Source organism: Lissotriton helveticus, chromosome 1_1, assembly GCF_964261635.1.
Source record: "Lissotriton helveticus chromosome 1_1, aLisHel1.1, whole genome shotgun sequence".
Lineage (NCBI taxonomy): Eukaryota > Metazoa > Chordata > Amphibia > Caudata > Salamandridae > Lissotriton > Lissotriton helveticus.
In genome coordinates, this window is record NC_136057.1 from 1,807,612,913 (window position 1) to 1,807,640,015 (window position 27,103).

The following is a 27,103-nucleotide window of genomic DNA, read 5'->3' on the forward strand; positions in this document are numbered from 1 at the left end:
GTACCGTGACCGTGCAGCGTTAGGGGACCGCAGCTGTGTCACATATTCAGTCCAGCCGGATCGCTATCTGCGGGCATCAGGCAGCGGAGCATCGGAAAGGGAGGGGGGAGGAAGCAAAGTGGACTGCACCCGGCCCGGCCCTGCGAGGCGCCCCCTCTCACCGTCCTCCAGTGCTGTGTTGCCCTGTGGGTCGAGCAGTCCCACCGGTGGCGCCTGGACCTCGTCCCAGTAGCCATAAGCTGCAGCGCAACACACCGGCTGATCAGGGACAGCCGCTAGCCACAGCGGGGGTCTCAGGAGCACAATCAGCTATGATTAGCGAGGGCTGCAGCACGACAGCCCGGCAGGGTTCTGCTGGTAGGCTGCACACAAGCGCCAGCATCCGTTACCTCGCCACAACTCCACCGGATCGGACCGACATCTTGCCTCCCGGGCTGTGATTGTCAGCAGTCGGGACCCTCCAGGGTCCAGAGCCTCACCTGATCTCGTCCACCATCTTATGCAGTTAGCCACCCCCCCCCCACCCCCCAAGAGCACGGGATCGATAGATTGTGGTGTAGAAGTCACCCAGAGCTGTAATTGTCGACCATTTATTGTGGGAGTCATGAGACGTCATCGACAAACCCACCTGAGATAGGGAACGAGAGAGTGAGTGTTTGAGTGGGCAACACAGGTCGTGGGTTACTATGCGTGTAAAATCGAGTGGTTGGATCCTATCAATTGTTTATGACTGTCCGGCCGTTCCTGGGCAGATGGTTGAGGGCAGTTGTCCGGTCGTTTCGCGGACCGACAATTGTCAGATTGAGCTAGACAATTACGAGTGCCTGTCCGGTCATATGGTGGACAGACAGTCGATCTAGTGATTTTCCGGTCGTTTGGTGGAGAGACAGTTACTTGCTGTGTGAGTGAGATGTGCAAGAGTGTTCGAGAGGGATTATGAATAAGGCTCTCGGTTTTCCGTTTAAACGGATTTATAAATATAAATACAGACGGAAAACCTTTTGGTTTTTGTCTGTATTTATATATAGAAACGGGAAAATACTTACAAACAGATGCTCCTCTATAAAATCTGAGTCAGAGGTGCACAGGGGCTGCCAGAGGAAATCGTAAACTGCTGCTCACAAACTGCCGCACCAAAAAGGGGTGAACAAGTGCAGCTGGGAGCGCCGTGTCAACAGAGGCCCTCCAGGACTCTTCACAGCGGTGGTCAGGCAAGGTGTAAATTGTTGGAGCAGTGGAAGCAGCTGATGTCCATTAAGAGGTGTGAAAACACCCAAGGACATCGGCTGAAGCCCCAGCACCCTTTTGTTTTAGTTGTTGTAGGGGAGGGGGGAAGGAGGGTGATGTGGCAGGGCACAGAGGGGGCAGACATGCCTCTAACAACGAATAGCTCGCACAAAACGGAGGGGGTCAAAGGGTGTGCATTAAGAAAACCATTTATTTTAAAATATAGTAGATTGTTGAAGGTGGAGCGACGGTCCCATGAAACGAAGGATGGGTCGTACGAGGGAGTGAGGCACCCCTGGCAGGGACCAAATGAACCCAAGATTGTGCCTCCCAAAACGGATTGAGTGAGTCAGATATGCCTTGCAACGGCAGCGATTTTCAAGCTAGGTGAGCCCAACACTCATACCTCATATCCATACCACACAGAGTGAGCAAGAGTGGGGCATGTGATGGCGACGAAATCCAGCGGGTATAATAGAAAGGTGGTTCCATTCCGGCATCTCCGGGCCATGAGTATTGCATATTGCTCTTGTCTCCATAGTGCCTAGACACTAGAGAGGTTTCCCTTCTCTAGGTAGAGATGGGGAGGGCCTTCTCTCGCCCACCAGCCACCAGACAGGTGAGCATGCTTTCCCTCAGTAGGGCCATAGGGGTTGAACGATCTGGGGTGGGTGGGCGAAATGCTTCATCAGGGCAGGAAGAAACTTGCCTGCACTTTCCAATGAAGGCAGGGAAGCTGCCAATGTGAATAATGCATTTAGCATAGCATCCAATTTTTAAAAAACTGCTATAGTGCAAATTTGCATGTCAATTTAAATACATGCGGTAAAATACTAGTTTCAGCCTCTTTTTTTCTTGCGATAAAAATAAATGTGGATAAATACAGATAAAATAACAAAAAATAAATATGGACACCCTCTACACCGCACGGCTCGCCAGCTGTAGCGCATCTCTGCCCCAGCGCCACAGGTTCGTCCCTGGCCTCGGTGCCCCCGCTGCTGCTCGTTTTCTTTCTTCCCCGCTGTTGCCATCATTGTGTGCATTTACCATTTGTACTTCTTGATTCTGTAATTGTCTTTTTTGTGCCTTCGTGAATACCATAACCCCTGGTGTGCCCCCTCCCCGCTCCCCGCCGCTGCTCCCTCGCGGCTCGCCCCTTTTTCTTCTGTTACCCTATTGGCCGCCCAGCTCCCGCCTCCCAGCTGCTCCTCCCTCCCACTTCGCCTCATATGGAGCACGCGCGTACGTGCAGCGTTCACGTGCAGCGGGCATGCCGATTGTGCGCCGAAGGCACGCCAAAGGCAAGCCCGTCTGCGCCAAAGGCAAGCCCGTCTGCGCCCGTCCGCGCCTTGACCGCGCCCAGCGCCAGAACCCCTGGCCCCCGACGATGTCAACCCGCACGACGGACCTACAACGCCGCCATCCTCAAAGCACTCAAACCAGACCAGAGCCCCGCCTGCTACCGAGCCACCCCGAAACGCACCCAAGGACCCTTAAGCTGCCAAGCCTGCAAGTTCACCTGCCTCCGGATCTGCACAGCACCCAAAAGGCAAGGCACCAGCAAAAATCACCTCAAGTGTCCCCTGCTCAGCACCCGCTCCGTCCACAGACACGCCGTCGAACTCTGGAACTTGCTCAACACAACATCACCAGACGTCGCCTTCCTCACGGAAACCTGGATGAACGCCTCCTCAACGCCCGACATCGCCATTGCCATCCCAGACGGATACAAGATCACCCGGAAGGACCGCGTCAACCAGACCGGAGGAGGCATCGCCATCGTCCACAGGAACACCATCCGCATCACGACCAACTCCGACGACACCCTCACCACCGCCGAGCACCTCCACTTCCAGATACACACCGACCCCAAGACCAACCTCAGAGGCACTCTCATCTACAGACCCCCGGGCCCACGCACACAATTCAGCGAAGCCATCACAGACTTCATAAGCCCGCACGCCCTCACCTCGTCCGACTTCATCCTCCTAGGGGACCACAACTTCCACCTGGAGAACAACAAGGACAGCAACACCACCACTCTGCTGGACAACCTCGCCAACCTCGGACTAAGCAACTGGTGAACACCCCCACCCACTACGCCGGCCACACGCTTGACCCCGTCTTCTCCTCCAGCAAGCACATCTCCTTCAGCCACTCCACCGGACTTCATTGGACTGATCACAGCTGCGTCCACTTCAGCTTCAAGAAAACCACGACCCACAACCACCCGCAACAGGTTCCCCGCAGGAGCTGGAGCAAGATCACCTCCGACCAGCTCACCACCGCCCTCAGCCAGAACCCTCCCGCCATCGCGACGGACCCCAATGAAGCTGCCCGCAACCTCACAGAGTGGCTCAATAACTGCGCCGATGACCTCGCACCACTGAAGAACCCTCCCAACAGACCCGGCAGCAAGAAAGCCTCGTGGTTCACTAACGAACTCAAAAAATCCAAGAAAAACTGCCGCACCCTCGAAAAAGTCTGGCGCCACGACCAGTCTGCAGAAAACATGACTGCCTTCAAGAACGCCACCCGCACACACGACCAGCTGATTCGCACTACCAAAAGGACAACATTCAAAGAACAACTGGACAACAACACCCACAACAGCAAGGAACTCTTCAGCATCGTCAAAGAGCTCGCCAACCCCAACCCCAGCGCCAGAAACACCGACATCACACCCTCGCAAGACCTCTGCGACTCACTCACCTCCTTCTTCCACTGCAAGATCGCCGACATACACAACAGCTTCGGAGCACCGACCACGCACCCAACCACCGAACCAATGCCCCCTACCGCCACCCTCTGCAACTGAACCCCGGTCAGCACCGAAGACACCACACGCACGATGTGCACCATCCACTCCGGATCCCCGACCGACCCCTGCCCCCACCACGTCTTCAACAAGGCCGACTCCATCATCGCACCCCAACTCCGGGACATCATCAACATCTCCTTCAACACCGCCACCTTCCCGGAGAGCTGGAAGCATGCCGAGCTCAGCGCCCTCCTGAAGAAACCGACAGCAGTCCCCACCGACCTCAAGAACTTCCGCCCCATCTCGCTCCTCCCTTTTCCGGCCAAAGTCATCGAGTACACCGTCAACAAACAGCTCGCCGCCTTCCTCGAGACAAACGAATCCCTCGACCCATCACAGTCCAGTTTCCGAGCCAACCGCAGTACCGAGACCGCCCTCATCGCAGCCACCGAGGACATCAGATCCCTGCTTGACAACGGGGAAACAGCTGCCCTCATCCTCCTGGACCTCTCTGCAGCGTTCGACACAGTCTGCCACCGCACCCTAAAACAGCGCCTCAGCAACATCGCAATCCAAGAGAAGGCACTGGAGTGGATCATCTCGTTCCTCGCCGGAAGAACCCAGAGAGTCCGCCTCCCCCCGTTCAGATCCGCGGCCACCGAAGTCAATTGCGGCGTACCACAAGTATCCTCGCTCTGCCCCACCCTCTTCAACATCTACATGAGCCCCCTCGCCGACATCGCACGCCAACACAACCTTAACATCCTCTCCTATGCCGATGACACCCGGCTGATCCTCTCCCTCACCAACGACCCTGCCACCGCCCGAGCCAGCCTACACGAGGGAATGAAGGACGTCGCCGAATGGATGAAGAACAGCCGCCTGAAGCTGAACTCAGACAAGACGGAGGTCCTCATACTGGGATCATCCCCCTCCGCCAAGGACGACTCCTGGTGGCCCCCTGCCCTGGGCACCACCCATAAGCCAACGGACCACGCAGAAACCTGGGCTTCATCCTGGACTCCTCCCTCTCGATGACCAGGCAAGTCAACGCCGTCTCGTCATCCTGCTTCAACACCCTGCGCATGCTCCGAAAGATCTTCCGATGGATCCCCACCGAAACCAGGAAGACGGTCACCCAGGCACTCGTCACCAGCCGACTGGACTATGGACTATGGGAACACCCTCTACGCGGGAACCACTGCCAAACTACAGAAAATACTCCAGCGCATACAGAACGCCTTCGCACGACTCGTCCTAGACATCCCCCGCCACAACCACATCTCCATCCACCTGGGAGACCTGCACTGGCTCCCCGTCAGCAAGAGGATCACGTTCAGACTCCTCACCCACGCACACAAGGCTCTCCACGACATGGGCCCCAAGTACCTCAACAGCCACCTCACCTTCTACACGCCTACCCGCCGGCTGAGATCGTCCAGCCTCACCCTCGCAACCGTACCACGTATTCGCAGAGCCACCGCCGGAGGAAGATCCTTCTCCTTCCTTGCGGCCAAGACATGGAACTCCCTCCCCACCCACCTACGGATGACTCAGGACCATCTCTCCTTCAGAAAGCAACTCAAGACCAGGCTTTTCGAGCAGTAACGGACCCCTCTCCCCCAGCGCCTTGAGACCCGACCGGGTGAGTAGCGCGCTATACAAATTGTTTGATTGATTGATTGATTGATAAATACAGACGGCAATGTTGGAAAAATAAATACCATAAAACCGGGGCCCTGATTATGAAGGAGGGGAACTGCTGAGCGAGGAGGAAGAGTGACATCGAATTGAAGTGTGCCACGCTGTGATAGGTCGGTTAGTGGATAGACATCAGGAAGTAAAACGAAAACATTGTGGGTAAAAGAAATGATTTCATCATGAAATGTTTTAAGGTATTGTGAGATCTTTGTTGGGGAGATAGAGGAGTGGTCTCTCGAGTGGGGGAAGAAGCACCGCCTGAGGATACCCTAGCTCATTACATGGCTACAAACGTAGGACTCCATACTATGCTTTGGCTTCAGAATTGGCAAAAGATTACCAAAAAGGGGGGAGATTTGGCTTTCCCACGTTATGGTTCATTCAGATTTGATGTGTTGTATCACTTGAAATCGGTGATGGCTGCATTGGGACTTTTACTTATAACGAACTGGCCCCATTTTTTGAAAATGTCTCTATTTGGAAGCGTTTTATAGACGACATTTTTTTTATTTGGCGTGGTCCGGTTGATTTATTGCAGGCATTTGTTCTTTGGCTGAATGCCAGTGACATGAACCTCAGATTCACAGTGAATTTCAACAACTATAAAGTTGACTTTCTGGGCATTAGCATTGAAGGTGTTGAGGGTCACTTGGCAGTGAGTCTCTTTAGGAAAAACACAGCGAAGAATACTATTCTTAAGTTTGACAGTTATCATCCCAATTGCCAAAGGGAGTCTATCCCTTTTGGGGAATTCTTGCGGATCCGGCGCAATTGCACGGATATGAGCGCCTTCCATGAACATGGTGATGTACTTAAAAATAGGCTTCTTAAGAGAGGGTACCCCCATCGTCTCGTACGACATGCTTACAAGAGAGCAAAATACTACAATAGAACTGCGTTACTTCAGGGGTCGAAACGTTCGAACCAAAATCGGATTACTTGTGTTATTAACCACTCCACTTTGAATTTTAAAATTAGGAACATCATTAATAAAAACTGGAGAATCCTGAATTCGGATGAAAATGCTCCCCCTTTGCCATTACCCCTACTGGCCTATAGAAGGAATAAAAACCTTAGGGACATGCTAGTGCATACCCGGCAGGCAAAAAGATCTCCATCAGATGGCTTGCGTTCCATAACGGGCCTTCCAGCTGTTTTGGGTAACCACAGATGTGGCAATTGCCACGCCTGTGATTCAGCCATTACATCGGAAGTTATCAAATATATTGATAAGGAAATCAAACTGCATCATTTGACAAATTGCCGCAGTAGTAATATCATTTATATTCTGTTCTGTAGTTGTGGTTTGGCCTATGTGGTGGAAACAGGCCGTGAATTTCGTCTCCGATACAGTGAACATAAGTCTGCCATCAGAACTGAGAAACTGATGGCTCCCTTAGTTCAACACTGTCTAGAAATGAACCACAAGGAAGAAGATATTAAGTGGTCTATTTTGGAAAAGGTGTTACCAAGAATGGGCCAATCTACTGAAAGTACTCGGAAGAAACGCAAAACCTTTTGGATTTACCACCTTGATTGCGTTAAACGTGGCCTGAATGAGGAGATATCTTGGTATGTTACAATATAAATGTCATCTTGTAATACATAGCGTATATCTGTAATTTGAACTTGTTTGGGCATTTTGGGCCCTTTTGAGCTATGATAATAAGATTGACAGCCTATTTTTTTTCCCCCTACTCCGGCTGCACCTAGTATGGCTAGAGCGACTTATGTGTCTAGGCGTTTTTCTGGATAGTTATTATCAGACGAGTGTACCCTGCTTTAAAAAAACCCCCGTCAGATGGAGTTTGTATTAGCTGTGTAAATCCCGTAATAGATACTCGCATATAAACATCGACATTTTGTGACCTTGTTTTTATCCAACTTATGATCGCTTTTGATTTTCTAGAAACGGCCATCAGGTGATTATTGACATCTGCTTGTTAACATGTGGTTACCTTAAAGAATATTGATATCTTCCGCATTGGTTGCACTTTATATCGTGGCTGTCTATACCTTTGCGATTACACAGTAGTCCGTCATTTATTTTTAGTTCCTTACTATGCTCGAGATCACGTTGGGTAATTGGGTAATATCGCGTTAGGATACACTTCCGTCCAGGGTTTATAATTTTGTGATCTAGCCTTGTATGCCGTTTGGTAACAAGGATATCAGGCAGAGGAGAGCGTTCACCTGCACGACGTAGGATATTTCGGTAAGAGGTACTCTTGCGCGGCATAGGACTGGACGTATTTAGATACGCTTTTGAACGATTAATGCTTTCCGTGCTTTGTGATTTTACGTCCTTTTTGACGCATATTTTGTCTTTATGTTTTCGATTTCTGACGGGCCGAATATGCTGCTCCTGTCCCTATCATTCTAATTTATGTGGGAACATTATTTTGTATCGGATATAAAGAACGAAATTCACTGTTTGGATGAAAGGTGTGTTCTGCATTGCACTTCATTAGGCTAGATATGTTAGTAAATCGTTGGCGACAAAGCTATACATTCCTTAATACTGGCGTATCTTTGTTTTAGTTATATTGCCGGTTTGAAGATATGCATTACTACAAAGAATCAACGTGACGTTCACTATCTTGCCCCTCGCTGCCTTTAGAATCGGTAAGAATAGGCTTCCAGAGAAGGGCGGGCGTTGGAGGTTACGAACTCAGGCAATGACAGGATTACTTAGAGTGGGACATCTCCTTCTGTTTCCTAGGTATCCTTTATACGATTTTTTGACTAATCACTGAAGTTGGTTGCCTCATATGAGAATATGACTCATGGAATAGGAACTATAAGTTGTTTTTAACCGTAAGTAGATCTGTTTTTCCATAACAGGTTATTCTTCATGCACTCTTATGGTAATTCATAGAAATTGAGATCCCTTGATTTTTAAAGACTTTATTGTAACTATGTTCTCAGAAAAATTGAATTATTATGAACCCTGACTTCCTGATGAGCAGAACATTGCATGCAAAAAATGTTATGTACGTTTGATCACTTTGCCTAAGGTGCAGTTTTTGACGAGTTTTGGTCATGTGATGAGCTACTGTGTTAGTCTGAGCAATGTTCTCTTATCTTGTAGACTTAGTCCTTCTCTCTCACTTTTAGGAGTGACCTTATGGTGACAGTAAAATGTTTTTTTGTACATATTTTAGGTACCCCTGATATCTCGGATTAGATTGTATGAAAGAGGTCCTGAGGAAGGTGGCCTAGAGCCGCCGAAACGCGCGTCGACCTGGTGGAGGGTCTCATACTGGCTTTTGAGACCTATTATTTGGCGTGAAGATTCTGCCAATCAAGACTCAGCGCTTCTTTTTTCTTTTGATGATGTGGTGTGAAAGTAGTATGGGTGTGAATGTGGTAGTATTTTGAGATTGTGTGTATGAGATCAGGTGGTGCTTCTTTTGAAGTTTTTTGTGTTATATGTAATTTTTTTGTATATATTTATTATCTCATTAGATTTTCTCGTATTTGTTATGAATTTTGCAAAAAGATTATAAAATTGAATTTGTGATGAAATGTCTTTTACAAAATAATAAATAATGAATAATATAAAATGATGGCCAAACTGAAAAATAAAAAAAAGTTTATAAAATAATATTTCTGTCATATATCTGTCACCGAGTTTAGATTTATAGGATGTATACGAATATTTGAAGATTAAGGCCAGTGTTGGAACAACCTTTCCGTAGTGTTGTCTGCATTGGGACTTTTACCCAGACCAACTCAGTCGAAGCGTTAGATGCATGGATAAGACCAGCACATGCAAAAAAAAGAGATCGGAGTCAGGAAAGGGTGAAGAAGTCAATCAGTGCGTTTCAGGATGCGCGGTGGGATGCATTGACGAAGAGATGGAGGGTAAACACCATTGACGGAGATAGATTATTTACTTTGTTAGTAAAAGTAGGAGATGCCCAAAGGAGAAGAAAAGAGGAAGATGATAGCGACACAGATGGCATTATTTTGGAGAGGTTGTTGGCAGAGCGTCTACTTCCATATAACCCAGATTCAGAAGGAGGAATGAGAGCTCTTACAGAGGAAACGGGGGAGCCAAAGACAAATTCTACAGTGGGAGTGAGAGGAAGTATTTCAGCCGGAACCGAGAAAATGGGGACACAACCACTGAGGGAGATGGAAGCAAATTAAGCTAACACAGTTACCAGTCTATCAGAAGCTCTTACAGTACCGGTCACCATTGGTCCTATAGTGTCAGTATACTATCCAGAGCAGGCAGGAAATAGAAGTCTGGTACGGTCGGTAATGGGAGAAGGTACTGGTTCCGGAGGGAATGGGACAGCTAGTGGAAGTGGTCACCCTTCGATGCCCATAGAATCGAATACGCCATTGCCAGCCACAGCAGATTCCTCTAGGGGACAGGTGGAACAGAGAGCAGCGAGGACAGGGTCCTTGGCTTATTCACGTTCTGACCTGAGGATGTGGGAACCCCCAGTGAGAGGCCCTAGTAGAAGGATGACGAGAGGTAATAATAGTCGGGGAGTTTTGAGCAGTCAATTTGTCTCACGGAACTTAATGGAAGGGAATCAGCAGGAAGACCAGAGTAGCGAGAGTGGAGAGTCGAGTAGTGCGTCTAGTCAAGGGACAATTTAAGCTGATCTGAGGGCCAAGGTGTTGGATGTGGTGAGATTAAAGGCAGAGTTGGAGGAGATAATCAGTGGGAATTTGCCTTTGGAAACGATAGAACTCTATGAGTCAGATGAGTTGCTGTTTGTGGCGAAGGATGTGACTCGCAAGGCTAGGAAAGCGCATGAGAAATAATTGACAGAGTTGGCACAGAGGTATGATGTGGATTTGTCTAAGACAAAGATGTTACAGGGAAATCACAGGTTAAATTACAGTGATCAGGAACTAGAAGAGAAAAGAGTCATAGGTTTGAAAATGCACATTCGAGAATTGATAGTAGGGATACATGCTTGGAGCATGCTTGACAAATGAGAGGAAAGGTGGTCAAAGAAGAAGAGTGCTAGAAAGAGCATAGGAGAAACACCACCTCCGGGAGGAGGACCAGTAAGAGTAGAGGCTTTTCCATTGCGAAAGGTGCAGAGTGGAGGGTTTGTGCATGTGCCTTGGAGTAGAGGTGATTTTGCAGCGTTTACCCATGATTTTCCATGGTTGAGGGAAAAACCTGTTGAGTGGTACAAACAAGTTGATCGATTTGTCAAAATTTCAAAATTACTGTGGGTTGATTTGAATACATTGTTTGATATTGTGGTACCAAGTGATTTGTGGTCAGCTTGTAAATTGCTGTTGATTGGCCTTGTTTGGAGCCTGAGTGAGATTCTGTTACACATGACCCTTCACCTGTGGTTATGAAAAAGTATGAGCAGGTAATCAAGTGGTTGCAATCTAAGATTTCACCACAAGATATTGATTGGGTTAAGATAGAAAGAACTGTTCAGGAGCCAAAGGAGACTGCATGTTCCTATTATGAGAGGCTCTTGCAACCTTTCAAGCAATACAGTGGGTTGGATACCCTTGACCCAAAGGATATGGGACAGTTTGTTTCCAAATTTGTGTTAGGATTGAGATCAGAAGCTAGCCTTATGATTCAGCAACATCTGATTTGCTGGCAGAATAAATCAGTGGATAAAATTCTACGGTATGCCAGGTACTGTAGTGACGAAATGGACTCAAAGCATAAGAAGCTTAAGGTTAAATTGATGCTGGTCCAAATGCAGAATGCAGAAAAAGAAGATCAGACACAGTCAAACAGAGGATTGTTAGGAAGAAGGCAGGGAAACAGGTCAGGGAAAGGGGAAACCCATAGAACCTAAGACAGGAAGATGTTGCCACCCTAAAGAAGACCACTGCATGTTATAGTAGATTGTCCCCAGCCACCGAGAATCCCTCAGGGAAACCGAACATACCACCAGATGCCCTTTGATGAACTCGATTCAGATCCATTGCAACAACGGTGTCTGAGGAGGGAGGAAGACTGTACTTTGGGAGCAGTTTTGGAGGTAGACCAGAGAGGACTGTATGTAGAGGCGGATGTTGACGGCTCTCCAACTACATTTTTGTTGATTCTGGTGCTACCCTTTCTACTGTGAGATCTGCAGTATTTCCCAACCTACCCTTCTTGGGACAATCAATTCAAGTGGTAAGAGTGGCGACTAAGAAAATGACTAGGGCAATACCTGTGAGAATAGGAACCTTTCGAGATATACACCAATTTGTGGTGTGTGATTCAAGTCTAGTCTGTTTGTTGGATCGTGATCTCTTCTGCAAATTGAACTGCACCATCTAATGCACACCCAAGGGAGTGGAGCTACAGACTAACAATGATGACGCTGCGTTTAAAGTAGTGAATCAGAATTTATGTACAGAGGTATTTCCTATGTTAACAGTTGAAGAACTGCCCCTCGACCTGAGAAACATGGACCTAGGGTTCCTTGTTAAAATTTCTGCAGCGGAACCCAGTCTTTTCACTAGCATATATTTCCAGTATGAGAAGCGGACAGGTTCGGAGGAAGATGGGCACGTCTTAATGTTACACCTAATTGAACTCTCACAATGCCCATACAGAAAGACCCTGAAAAGCAACTCGATTTCACTAAGGGTAACCTTGGTTCGCCTTTAGTAGCTTGACCTAAGTAGGAAGGTACCCTCAAAGAAGATGTGTTAGTGGTTGCAAGAAACTAACCAACCAAACAGCAAATGTTTTTAGAAAAAGATAAACATTTAGTGTGAAAAATTGTAAAACAAAACACTGAGAAAACCGATGAGGGGAAAAAAATATCATAAGAACGCAAAGTGGCTGACCTATGAATGCATGCATGGGCTGAAGCAGCGGCTCTGTTCTAGTACAAAATGTTACGTTTGCAGTTACAAAAAAATCGGAAATAAGACTATATCAAGCAGGGCCAAAATGGAGACTGGATCCATTGAGTGCCCCTAGGGTATTGGATATGCGATGTATGAGTCCTTGATCAAAATTAGCATTCAGGCTGAGCTCAGGACAAAGCTAAGTTGCAATGAAAGGCTGACCCATGAGTTCACAAAGTCATCTTGGATCTGCTGGTCCTGTTTAGTCAAACCTGATATCTTCAGACCTTTTTCAAAAGAACTAAACAGGACGAAGTCCAAGGCAATATTTGGCAAGGGCTCTTCGAAATGCTGTAGGCTCTGCAGGAAGCCTCAATGAACTCCTTTGCAACTTTGAGAAGAGCTAAGTAGGACAAGATTGAGCTACTATCCAAAAAGGTTACACGCTTATCCAATGTATGGCATTGGTCCATGCCATAATACTCACAAATGTACAGCTTCTGTCCTCAACAAAGGCAATGTGCCATAAAAAAAGGAAGAGGTATGGGCAAGATTCAAGAGGGCTCTGTCTCAGAAATCTAAAAAATGAGACCCAGTAGCCTTTGTTATCCTGAATGAAATGGTTAGGGAGTGTCTCTCCACTGAAAACAAGTCTAGAATGCCTTACAGTACCTGCAATTAATCATGATTAATACACAATGCCATAGGCCCCCTTTGTTTTAGAATCTTACAACTCATACACGAGTTTCTGAGCAGATCCCAACAATTAGTATTACCTCCCTCTAGTAGAGGAACTTCCCACTTCATGCACACAGGCTGGTACCAAGCAGCAAACAACTTTCCACAGAAGATAAAGACTTCTCTATCTCAGGGGTAAGCTGGGAAACAATGTCCTGCAGGTCTGGAAGTCATTCCTTGGAAAATGTTCCAACCCATAATTTGAAACAGCCTTTGAAGACTTCCTCTCATTTGCAGAGCAGTCTTTATCTTTATAGCAACCAGGGACGTGCATGCCTGCGTTTGCATGCTTTGCCACATTACTTCTAGAACTTCTGGCTGAGCCAATGCATGTTTCAAACTCTTTCCAAAGAAATACTAAACCACAGTACCACTTACTCTGAATGTCTGGATACAGGATCATATAGAGCAGCCCCCAGCGCAAGGTGGTAGAGGTGGTCTCGGTGCCTGCGCCAAATAGGTCATTGATAGTTAAGATAAGGTTATCCAGAGAGAAGATGCTGCTGGGGTTGTCCTTAGTCTGGAAGGGAAGAATAGGGACATGGGTTAGTGACTGTAGTGATGCTGCAGATCCTACTCCCAATGGTGTCAAAAATCATTCAGGTGACTCATTAATAGCCAGGGAATGTGAAGGTTGCTGTGGATCTATGCCTGTAAACTAAATAAGGATGAAAAGTAACAGTGTCAGCGAGGATTGTAGACCTCCATTTCGAATAAGGGAGAAGGGTAATCACTAGTCACTGTTGTAACGTTGACTTTCCAACTTGGTATCCTAGGTTTGCCCTTTTAAAGCTATTGGTTCCTCGTCTTGCAGACTTTTTATCTGGCTTACACAATAAACATGAACGTCAGTCACTGATAGTCCCCATGATACACACGGACACAGGGTGTAGCCCTGGCATTTCCACACAGCGAAGGTTAATGATTAAAACCTCTCTGAACACTGAGTCGAATTGTGGGCAGGGAAATATGTAAGCGGAGGGAAACAGAGGAGGGTGAGAGAGGATATATGGAAAAGTCATTTAAACATCACATGGATATAACTGCTGGAGTGTGGGGAAATGAGCGAGAAAGTCAGACTGTAAATTCCACACGGGAATAAATACAGTAGAGGATGGGGGAGCAGAAGCATTAATATACCTCAGGGATATAACTACAGTAGAAGAGGCACAGGAAAGCTATATCCAGCTGTGGCTCCTCTGCTATGGTGGAGGAGCACCGTCCCCGCCAGCTGCCTCAAAACGCCAGGATAATAAAAATAAAATGATAATAAACCTGTTTTAGTATCGTTTTATTTTTCCTTTTTTACTGAGTCTTTGGGGGTGGGGCCTTGGGGGATGGCAGGCTGCAAACGGAACGTTGGGCACTGTTAGTGTGCTTAAGAGTTTGGCTCGCCAAACTATCTCTCGCACTGAAGCGGTCTCCAACCCAAACTGAGTTGCCAGGTTGGAGAGAGCAGGCACAGGCTCCCAGTCTCCATGGGAGCGCAAATTTAGATCATTCAGGCCAATCCTGATGCTGCTCTCATAGTGCCCACACCGCCATTCACTCCCGCCCGCCTGTACATATACACACTTCTTCCCCAATGAAACTCTGGAGACATGATTATGGGAAAGAACGCTGCAGGTTTATTTCATACAACACACGTATGACGTTTTAGGTGGGTCATCTTACCGGCGATCCAAAGCAGGCAACCCCTCGCTGTCCCGCTTGCCTAAGGAGCCATCTTGCACGGCGAGTCGATGCTCAGACGGTGCAGCACATTACCAACTTCGTTATATTCCCGCCCCCCCCCCCCCCTGTTGGGGCGGAGCGGTGTGGCACACCCCCGGTCGGTTCAGGCCCCCCGACCGCCCGAAGGACTAACGGGGCGCCGTCGCGGTTTCCAGGAACCTCCTTCGGCTCCTGGTCCTTGGCTCAGGCACCCTTACTGTGCCAGGCAGAGGTACCCTTACTGTACCCTTCTGCCGCAGAGGTACCCTTACTGTACCCGTCTGCTTCCAGTTCGCCCTGTAACTCCGCCTGCAACACAAAGAAGAACATTACAACATCCATTACTTCGTGCCGCCGCTCAAGCTGCTGGGTCAGGGTTCAGGGTGGGAACAGCGCTTGAGCCGCGGGAGACTGGGAGAACAAGAGGCCGAGCCTTGGCCACTTTGGTGGATATAGTGGGTTCGCCCCTCCCACCTGAAGGCCCTCCCCTGGCCTGTGATTGGTGAACGCGGGGCGCCCTATCAGTGACGGCTGCAGTTTCTGCCGGGTGGGACTAAACCGCTGTCCCGCCCATGTTCCCCTGTGGGTCACGCGGTCATCGGGCATAGTGCCCACACCGCCATTCACTCCCGCCCGCCTGTACATATACACACTTCTTCCCCAATGAAACTCTGGAGACATGATTATGGGAAAGAACGCTGCAGGTTTATTTCATACAACACACGTATGACGTTTTAGGTGGGTCATCTTACGGGCGATCCAAAGCAGGCAGCCCCTCGCTGTCCCGCTTGCCTAAGGAGCCATCTTGCACGGCGAGTCGATGCTCAGACGGTGCAGCACATTACCAACTTCGTAATATTCCCGCCCCCCCCCCTGTCGGGGCGGAGCGGTGTGGCACACCCCCGGTCGGTTCAGGCCCCCCGACCGCCCGAAGGACTAACGGGGCGCCGTCGCCGTTTCCAGGAACCTCCTTCGGCTCCTGGTCCTTGGCTCAGGCACCCTTACTGTGCCAGGCAGAGGTACCCTTACTGTACCCTTCTGCGGCAGAGGTACCCTTACTGTACCCGTCTGCTTCCAGATCGCCTGTAACTCAGCCACAGCTCTGGAGGAGGCCCCCGTCGATGACAGAGCCCCCCACGCACCTAGCCACTTCCAGTCACTTTTCCGTGCCTCTTGTACTTCCAGGAGGAAATGTCAACCCCAAACTGGCCAAGTATTCCCAGTCTTAGTCATAGCACCCTTCGATTTTCCTCTCGTATTGGTACTTGCCTAAAGACACCCAAGTCCCTCTCCCCATGAATCATCATGGGTCTGATGACCTCCTTTGGGGAATGGTCTACTGCCACAGTTTCCCCTTAACTTAGTTTATTACCCAATGAATCCAAAGATCATCGCATTGGTGGTGACCCCTTCCAAACGCTTCATGCCCTTGGATATGTAACATGGGCAGGTCTCAATTCTAGCGGGGCTAGTTACCATCGCCATTCCTTCCGCTTACATCAGTCGGCTCGGTGACCTTGCATAGGGATTGCTGATGCCGGAGTTAACTGTAATGCACCCCAGGTGCTCAGTATCGTACATTACCCTCAGTCTAAACAGGACCACCTTGCCCCTCTGCGTGTTCGGGTGGATTTCGACCAGTCATTCCTTTCGCCTACCCCAACGATTAGGGCCCAGTTACTCCAGGGGTTGTCGTAAACAGCGCTTGAGCCGCGGGAGACTGGGAGAACAAGAGGCCGAGCCTTGGCCACCTTGGTGGATATAGTGGGTTCGCCCCTCCCACCTGAAGGCCCTCCCCTGGCCTGTGATTGGTGAACGCGGGGCGCCCTATCAGTGACGGCTGGAGTTTCGGCCGGGTGGGACAAAACCGCTGTCCCGCCCATGTTCCCCTGTGGGTCACGCGGTCATCGGGCATAGCGACAGTGGAATCTGGGAGCCTGCGCCTGCGAGTAGATGAGCAGAAGAGCACGACATGGCCGGCTGCAGGTAAGTTTTATTATTTTATTTTTCGATCCCGCGACCCCTACTCCCTGCCTCCCACTCTTCCACAACACCAGCCGCTACTGGCTATAACATCGAAAACGAAATACATCAGGAGTATAAAAATTCGAAGGAGGGAAGAGACATTCAATGCCACATGAGAATAATACAGTAGAAGTATATAGTACAAAAATTAGAAGGGTGATGTCATAAACGTATAATGAGCTCAACTGCATAAGTACACTGGAACAGGAAGGGGGGTGAGAGGGTATTAAAAATAATTAAATACCTCAAGAAATAAATATAGAAGAAGAATGACTTGGTGGCATGAGAGACACTTAAATACTTCAGAGATACAAACACAGTAGCAGTTGCGTGGCTCTAGGGAAGAGAGTTAAGGAATGAAAAAGATGATGAAACCATCCAAGGAAAAATTGCGGTCAAGAATAATGGCGGCTTAAGAGCCACAAAAGAGCAGAAGGCTTGTAGGCTCATTCAGAGTCACACGAAAAATCCAAAATTGAGTGCCAGTGGTCTTTGCATCAATTTCATGCCAAGTGATATTTGCACTCAAACTCATAGTATTTTCTATGCAAATTCCTCTGGTATTACCTGGGACATTTTATATAGGCAAATTAGGTCAGAAGTGGCGGACATGTGTAGATTTACTTTACTATGCGGAGAACTGCAACTGCTGGGTAATTCCCTTTCTGAAATTCAAAACTTAGAGTGGTCAGCACAATCTTCTTAGGGGCACAATCAATGCATGTGGTACATATATTTACACCATGTGGTTTATGTACCCTAAAAAATGGAGAGACTGTTAAGACACCTAATGTAGGCTCTACATTGATACAGCACATGGGGAAAGCAGAAACATCAAAGGTCATTTAATAAGGGTTTGCATGTGATCCAAACCTTGGATCACGTCCCCACTCCTAGTACACCACGTTGAAGTATAGTACATGCCCATGCATGCAATTCGTAATAGTATGTTACAAAAATAGCGTTTAGCCTAAAACTTGCAAATGTCCCTCCCTGCGAACTTAGACTGTGACATGTGTGTGAAACTGAATTTTGGTCAATCAGTCAATACTCACATTTGTGTCAAGTAGTCCAGAGATATGCAATATCTAGTTTGGAACTAGAGGTGTGTGAAATTGCGTAAATCTGTTTCTATACAATTCCTAGAATTACAACTACATTTTTACAATTTACATGCCATTTGCAACTATGAAATTCGTGGTGACTTCTTTGTTTAGAAGGGAATGTTAACTCTATACTTGAGATATGAGCATTGTTGGACTAGTGCCACCCCACATCTTAAATTCTGGACACTAATGTACCGATACCTTCTCCATTTCAACAAGGAAGGCATCAATGAAGTCCCTCGTGGTCGCAGGGTCAAAGGTCTCCTGGTGCTCCTTGATGCTTTCCCTCATAAAGCTGAATATTTCCCTCTGCGGTCGAAACACTTTCCGCTCCAGAAAAGGGATGCGCAGCAACACAGGGAACAGCATCACCACCTGCGGGGCACAATGTGGAGGAAAACATGAGGTTGGGTATTTAAAAAGATAGTGCTCCATGTATTTGACTCCAACAATGACAGTCAATGATTAGGTGGTGGGCAGGTATAAACGTATGCGGATCCATTCAGATATCAGAAGACCAGCTTTATCTATTGTTGGAAACAAAAAGCTATGCTCAGAATGCTCACATGCATTCGTCATTAGTAGTTACTCTGAGCTGCCTTCCAGTATTTTCATTGTTTGGTGTGCCACTTCAAACAGGAACATCTACATGCAATTGTTCTTGGCCCAGCCACAAAAGTGGCAGTTGGTCACTTGTACTGCTCTTCTATGCAGGTTCTTCAATCCAACATTTTTTATTGAACTCATTCATCAATGCTACAGCCATGGTAGCCGGGTTCCAAGTTTTATAAACATATGACCGACCATATGACAAAGGCACTAATCACGGCACTAATTCCAAGCAAGCAGGAATTCTGCTGAAGCCTAATGATCAGCCTCTGTCTCTCCGCCCGTCCCCATTTGAAAAGTGATAAACTATCAACAAGAGCCTGCCACAGTCTTCCAAGAAATAACTCCAAATCATCCTACTGTAACTAGACTAGTCTGTTATCAGCTTAAAACACCACTGAACACACACTATCTCTCCAAAGTCTAACTCATCAGGTGTCTTGCACCCCCGGAATAACGCAAGAAAGCCAGGGGTAAGTTAAATGGTTTATTCAAGAAAGTAATATCCCTACAGGAGCACTGCTACCCCTCGGCCAGCTCTAGAGTAACTGACTTCACTGGAATGCTCACTGGTCACATAGAAAACAGATGCAGGCTACCCCCACACCACACGTACCTATACAAAGTTCCTTACCACTGACATTGTAAGACTCCTACAAATGAACAATGTACTGAAGGAATAGCAATACACAAACACAATTATAACTAAAATAAAACCTGCAAATGTATACAAGAACATCCAAATTCAATGAGGCTCCGACTACTGAGCATAATCCTTAAAACATGCAGGTGGTTTGCGACTCCTTACACCTCTTAGCACCGAATCCCCATCAGTTGCCACAGGAATCACCTGCACCCAACACTGGGGCATTACTAAGTCGTTCAGAGGGCCTGCTCATGTTCCATCACACATTACCATGAAACGCTGTTGCTTTGTTACTCACCAACCCGACTTTGACCACCTCTCTGATATAAAGCCACTCGTCTGTTGTTTCAGCTCTCACCATTCTCCAAAACCACAGAAAAGGCCATTAAGGCCTTACCTTAATGCCCCCCTGAAATTTGACAAACCTCCTCCTTTCTGAGCACAAAAAATCTTCACCCAGTTACCCACCTGACTATGTGGGATATGTTTCTTGTCCTACATACGCTCTTCCATCTGTGTGTCAGAAAACGCTGTATCTTTCATCCAGGTGGGGACTAACTTGGTGCCTGCCAGCCTTTCCCTCATAAATTCAGATTGGGCCATTTGAGTGACATCATGAACACGGATGCAATGTCCATCATTATACTACCTAAATCACGTCCTCCTGCTACAGCCATTTGAATCATGCCCTTGATCATTGTCTTCGCCCTCTCCACAATACCATTACTTTGTGGATTGTTAAATGAAGTACAATTATGTACAATACCATGTCACTCCAAAATACTACCCATCTCCCCAGAAATAAATTGTGTTCCATTATCAGTTATGATAAGATTGGAAACACCTTCCTCCAGGAAAATCTTCAACTAAAGAATAGTAGCTCTAGTAGTAATCTCGCTCATGAATTTGACAACTAACCACATTCGAATGAACATCCACCACTATCATGGCACACTTCCATTCACTCCTCAGCTCATGGATAGGGCCAATAAAATCCAGACTTAATGTATGCCTTTGCTTGTCAGGATCAGATATATGACCCCTGTTTGATTTAACTCCTACTCTTAATCTCGTTTCTCCCTCCTTGAACATATCAAAGTTCTCAACCCCTTAATTCACTTGTTTATCCATCCCACCAATTTTCACTCTTCCTAGTTTTGGTTTGCCCAAGTTCCCCCTCATGTGCTATTCCTATCAATTTTGTCCAGAGACCACACGGTGGCACAAGTTTCTCACCTTTCATCAACACCATGTCTTCACAAAAGGACAATTTCTCAAGAACTTTCAAATAAGGTCTGACAGATACTGCCACAGTACTCTCCCCCCTACTGCCTAATATAACCAACCGTTTAGCTTCTTTGATTATGGGATCCAAGGCCATTTCCTTGACCCAGTAATCTTTAGAGAATGTTTTTCATGGCTTAGAGTCAAACCAGCATCCTTCACTCTATGCAATGACTGCCTGAGAATCATGTTGTGTTGCTCAGTTGTGACACTGAAAATCAAAATGTCAACCTGGAAACAAAGGATATTCCTCATGCCTTTAAACACTTTGTCCATCATTCTTTGGAATACTCTAGATGCTGAGCAAAAACCAAAGGGCCTACGAGTGACTGGAATGTGCCCTGCATGGTGATAAAGGATGTAAGGGATTTGGAATCTTCATGCTGTTTAATTTCGTGGTAGGCATTTTTCAAATCAAGTTTGGAAAATACCTACCACCACCCAATGCCAAAATTAATTTGCTAATTTTGGGTAACGGATAAGTATCAACTACCACATTCTGTAGAACACTCTGGCATGCCTTAAGGGAAAGAAATGAGGACTTCTGGCTTCACCTGCTAGCAGCCAGCAAGGGAAGGATTCCAAGAAAAGTTTGGTCTCTGATTAATCAATCCACAATTGGAAGCAGCTCAACCCATCTTAGCAGCCCGACCGGCGCCCAGAGCGCCAGACCTGTGCTCCAAAATGCCTGCAAAACGCCTGGCCCCGCAAATCCTCCAGAAGCTTGTCGTAGTCCAGAGGAGTGCTGCATAAAAAAAATTGGCTACTCCACGCAAAGACGGAGCTCGTGGCCCTAATGGGTTACCTAATGCCTTTTTTGATTCAAACCTAGCTCGCTGGTACGAGGTCTTAACCTGCTCTGTTCAAACATTGCCTGGCAACAGATTTCATACCTGAGTCTTGGAGAGAATCTATTATCCAACCAATTTTTAAAGGGGGCTTCTAACCCTAGCCATTATCGTCTCATTGCTTTAATTAACAGTGATGCCAACCTGTACACCAACCTACTACTCTATGACCTCAAAAGCCTAGGCAGAATCTCATCAGATCATACCCAATAATCGATGTGGTTTTAGGGACAAGGGTGGCACCTCCTCAAACCTGATGCCTCTGAACCTCATTTGCGACAAGGCATTCAAAGGCCTCAATCTCAATCTCAATCTCCATGCTGGGCCACCAGTAGTCTGCACGCAACCTTTGCATTGTTTTGGTTATCCCCAAGTGCCCTTCGTGTGCTAGGTTGACCAGGCGGTTTCTTAAGGTCTCAGGTGGGATCAACCTCGTGCCCCTAAACAGACAGTCGTCGGTGACTGATAGTTCATTCCTGACCATCCAAAACGATCCTAATGTCTCATCTTGTTTGTCTCTGTCTTTCCAGCCTCCCTTAGATCTCACGCACACTTCTCTTAGTAATACATCGTCTCTTAGAGTCTCTTTCCTTGCTTTCTTTTTCAATGGCTCATTGTGTGACCATACACACTTTTTCCGCCTGCATCTCCTTCTCCTCCTCAATTTCCTGCTCTGTGCCGATGAGATCTCCATTCGACTCCTTCACCAGGCGTGAAAGACAGTCAGCTGCTAGGTTTCTCGCTCCCGGTACGTATTCAACATCGAACGTGTACTCCTGGAGGTTCACCACCCAACGTCTTATCCTGCTTGAAATGGAGTCCAGTCCTTTCCTACTGAATACTTCGACCAGAGGCTTGTGATCTGTCCTCAAGTGAAACATCATTCCCCACACAAAGTCTCTGAATTTGCCCATAGCCCAATGTGCTGCCAGTGCTTCCTTCTCGATCACCGAGTAGTTTACCTCTGCCTTGCGGAGCGATCTTGACGCAAATGCTATAGTCTCCTTGCCTTTTTCACCCATCTGCGTGAGGACTGCTCCCAGTCCTTTCGAACTTGCGTCGGTGGTCAGCACAGTCATACTCTTTGGCATGAAAGATTTGAGATTCGGAGCATCTGCCAGTGCCCTTTTTGTGTCTTCAAATTCCTTTTGACACTCCTCACTCCAATCGAAGACGGCTCCTTTCTTAAGCAGGTTGCGTATGGCAAATGTGCATCTAGCAAAGTTTTGTACGAGCTTTCTATAAAACTCTAACATCCCTATGAATGATTTTAACTCCTCTTTGTTCTTAGGTGGAGAGAGGTTGATGATAGTGTTTTCTTGTTCTGTCTTCGGACGAATTCCCTCTGCCGTTATTTTATGATCCAGGAAATCTATTTCGGCACAGCCAATCTTGCATTTCTCTTTCTTTACGGTGAGTCCCTGTTCTTTGAACCTCTCCAATACTTTTCTTAACCTACATCCATGTTGTGTGTCATTCTCCGCAAAAATCAGCACGTCATCCTGGTAGCACATGACTCCAGGAATGTCTTTGAGCAAATTACTCATTATCCTTTGGAACACTGCCGAGGCAGAGACCAGCCCGAACAGCATCCTCTTAAATTTGAATGCCCCCATGGGCGTGATGAACGCCGTGAGTTCTTGGGAGTCAGGGTGGAGTTTAACCTGGTGATAGGCTGAGGCCAGGTCTAGTGTGGTAAATATCTTCGCTCCCTCCAGCGTGCACATCATTTGTGAGATATTTGGAAGTGGGAACTTGTCCACGATGACCTCCTTGTTCAGCGCCCTAAGATCAATGCATAGCCGAACCGAGCCATCTGTCTTCTTGGCTGCGACTATTGGTGCCAACCACTCCGTGGCTTCAATTGGTTCTATCACCTACAATCTGCATAGTCTCTCCAATTCTTCCTTCACTGGTTTCTGTATGGCAATGGGGAGGTTTCTGACCTTGGCTGCCACGAGCTTGGCATTCTCCTTGAGCTTACTTTTATGGGAATAGTTTCTTAGGCACCCCAGGTCCTCGGAAAAGACCTCTTTGAACTCCTCCTCTATCCCCATTCTTGCTCTCCCCAGTATCTATGGAGCCTTGTTGGGATTAAGATATATGCCCAATTCCTTTTGTGCTTGCCACCCCAGAATGTTATCCCCTTTTCTAGACACGTAGACCTTTGTAGCCGTTACCTTGTCTTTGTAGCAAACAGTGCCCCAAAAGTAACCTTTCATACCTATGAGCTGCCCCCCATACCCTCCTGGTCTTACATCCATTTTCCTGAGACTAATTTTCCTCTTAGACACCCTCTCGAATTCTGCTGCAGATATGATTGTGATCTTTGAACAAGAATCAAACATTGCTTCCATTCCAGTTCCTTCCACAGTTATCTCATCCTTGGGACTGCAAACTGACTCTCCTTGTACTTGTAATACAATTACATCACAAACCCGCGTGGAGCCTTCCTTACCCTGTTTTTTGTAATTACTAATACTTCTGCAACATTGTCTGAAATGTCCTCTCTTACCTCACTTATTGCACAATGACTTCAGGGCAGGACAATCCTTATCACTTGCCATGTGACCATGCTTGCCACACCGGTAACATTTTCCTTTAAAACTCTAACTCCCTCTCGCCTCCGTCTGCTCTTTTTTTTGTTCTTTTACTGCGAGTATCTTCTCCCCTTCTACTGACACTTCATTCACTTCGACGTTACTCTCCCCATCTTGCTTTATTTCCTTTACACACTACATCATGTGTTCCACCTGTTTCGCTACTAGGAGCACCCCCCCCCCAAGGGTGGGTCGTCTTTTAGCCATAGCTCCTCCCTTATGCGTTCAATCTTGCACGTTAAAACAAACTGGTCACAAATTCTCTCTTCACACGCTCCCCCAAACTTGCATGTAGCTGCAAGTTTCCGCAAGTCAGAGACAAACTCTTTAATCGTCTCACCTTCTTTCTGCCCTCTCTTCCCAAAATGATAATGCTCCATAATGGTGCTTATCTTTGGCAGGTAGTGTACATCTAGTTTTTTCAGGCTTATCTCAAATTCATTCAACCCCCTCGCATCATTCACATTCAAATCTGGAAGATGCTCCAACACCTCTTGTCCTTTTGCGCCTAGGTAATGCATTAAAAGGGCAACTTTTCTCTCAAGCCCCAAGTTTGGTCCACACACCACCGCATAATTTTGGAAGACTTTCTTCCATTTGTTCCATTCGAGAGTTGGTTCCCCAGGGGTTGGCAAAAAGAATGGGGGAGGGATTACATTCTGCATGGCTGTTCTAAATTCCAGGTGGGATGGGGAGAAGTCTATGGGACAGCTGCTAGTGAATGGCACCTACAACAAAACCCACCCAGTTTCCTTTTCTCAAAGCATTTTCACCTTCCTAGAAGAGGGACAGTGGCAAACAACAGTAATTAATGTTTCCAATGCAGCTTCTTCCTTGTCCCAGTAGGTGGCGCTGCAGCACTATGGTAAACTCTGAAAAGACAAAGGTTCCTTGATATTCTGTGTGAGCGATTTCCCCTTTCTCTTTTCCTCAGATGATCCACTTGAGCCTGTGGGGAAGACCCTGGCCTTCAAGTCTGAAGTGGCCTAACACCAAAACTTAATGCTGCGACGTGCTCGGATGCCTCAGGGTTTATGCATGGCATAACTTGCTCTGTCCCCATACAACACGTCTTCCGATCGCCCAAGATTAACAGTCAAACCCTGCGATGGCACTAACAGACTCCGTAAACCCTCTTGGTCTGACCAGTATTTTCTTCCCCGAGCCTCCTCTGCATTCTCCCTGCTGCGCTGTAGATGAATTCCTGACTGGACCACCACTTCTTGGATAAATGGGGCGCTTCTCCACCACTCGCCCTGTCAGTCTTAGTACCGGAATGCTCAGAGTCTCCTCACAACGCTGCTAGCACCGCCGATAAACATGCGCCTACCTCCGATAAGTTTCTCAGCCCCGTTGCTCCTCACCATGCCAGTCTGTCACTCATATTTTATCTCAGCACAAGCTCCCAAAGTGGACCCGTGCTCCCTCCGCCGTCTCACTCTGCACTGCCCAGCGACATACCTCAGAGTTTTTTACCCAGGAACATACTCCTCACACCTCTCTCCGTTACTGATGCCTCTCCCAGAGCTGGCGTTGGCTGTTCCGTTCAGAGTACTGCGATAGCGATTAATCACCCAGAGGCAGGCAAGTCCCGGTGGTTCCTGCCTGAGTTCTTCTCTCAACAGGCTGTGACGAATGTGCCTCTTGAAGGGGGGCTTTGGGGGGGGCAGCCGACCGCAGGGAGGTCCCCCCCCCTGGGCGATTTGGGAGGGGCTGTGGGGGGGGGGGTTAGAGGCAGGAGCATCGGCCATTTTAGGGTTTGGGCTTTTTCTAGTTGGTAGCCCAAAAGGAGCCCAAGCATAAATGCTTTGGGCTCCTGCTCCCAGGCACCATTTTAGGTTTGGTGACCTGGTGGCTGGGAGCTTAGGCAGGAATTTTTTGAGGAGTATTTAGTGCGTTTTTCTGTAGTTTTTATAGTTGCGCTACTTTCATTGTCAGCTAAGTATTAATTAATATAAATTGTTACCTGAATTGTGGTAGATTTTAGGGTCCTGAAAGCACTTCGCTTGTCGAGCGAGGCTGGGAGGAAGGACCTCGTCGTTGGAGCAGGGTCAGCGCGCCCATTCGACAGGCCTCGGCGGGGGTCGCAGCTGCGTTGGCTGCGTGCACCTCCTCAAAGCGGCGTTGTTCATCTTCGGTAAGTGAGCGGGGTCGCTCCCGTACTCAGAAGTCGGACCCGCTGTGTGCAGTCCGTGGTGGGATCGGGAAAGCCTCTGAGGTGTTTGTCGGTTCCTCGAGCGCGGCACAGGGAGGCGTCACCCAGAGTTTGCCGAGTGAGCAGACGTGTTAGATGCGGCCCGGCCCCATGTGCAGAGTGAAGGGGCGGGCACAGCGTTCCCTGTAATGGTGAAGCGTGGGGGCTGGCGGGGGACCAAGAAGCGCTCCTCTTCGGCGGGTGCAGCGCCGAGTTTGTTGGTTCCTGGAGGCAGCGCTGGTCTCGCGAGCGTGCACGTGGGTGTTACTGAGCGGGGGGAGGGGCGGGGATTTGTGGAGGAGGGAGGAGGGAGGAGAACTTGGAAATAATTTTCTCGCAGCTCCTGTTGGCAGTGGTTCTAGTTTGTTAGATAATTCGGCAGGGAATGCATCTATTGGCCTGCGAGGGGGGGGTTTAATATGGTATTTACCCCTCCTGGTAATTATATAGACGTTGAGCAGCATTTTGAGGTGGAGAATGGTGGGAATTTGGTTGTTGTAGGGCACATGGGCAGTCCCTTGCTATTCTTTACACTGGCTTCTTTGAGGGGATGAGTGAACTCAGTGGGGGGAAGCTCCAGGGGAGATGGTGAATGGGCTCAAGTGGAGGGGGGAGGGTTTTTCAGATGTTGGTGCAGGGCAGGTTGAAGGGAGTTTTTTCTTGTGATAGTGGGCCAGTCTGGAGGCAGAAAGGGGAGAGTGTTATTGCTTGTGTGGGCAGGAGTTTCGGTCAGGATTTAGCGGCATTGGGATCTTGGTTGGATCGGAGTGATGTTGATGAAGGGGGATCAAATCTACCTGTGGCGTGTACGGACAGGACTGTGCAGTCAGGGTGTGTAAGAAAGCGGTCAGCCGGCCTG

At 47.9% G+C, this 27,103-nt stretch overlaps 1 protein-coding gene across 2 annotated transcripts in view; it reads right to left on the minus strand.

The window, feature by feature from the left end:
• LOC144753066 (cytochrome P450 2D17-like) overlaps nt 1–27,103 on the minus strand; it is a 317,121-nt gene that overhangs the window by 103,813 nt on the left and 186,205 nt on the right. For both annotated transcript variants that reach the window (XM_078640860.1, XM_078640868.1), the window contains exons 5-6: nt 18,265–18,438; nt 13,598–13,739 (exon numbers count right to left, since the gene is read on the minus strand). In XM_078640860.1, the coding sequence (XP_078496986.1) occupies nt 13,598–13,739; nt 18,265–18,438 (316 nt within the window). The remainder of the gene's footprint in view (nt 1–13,597; nt 13,740–18,264; nt 18,439–27,103) is intronic.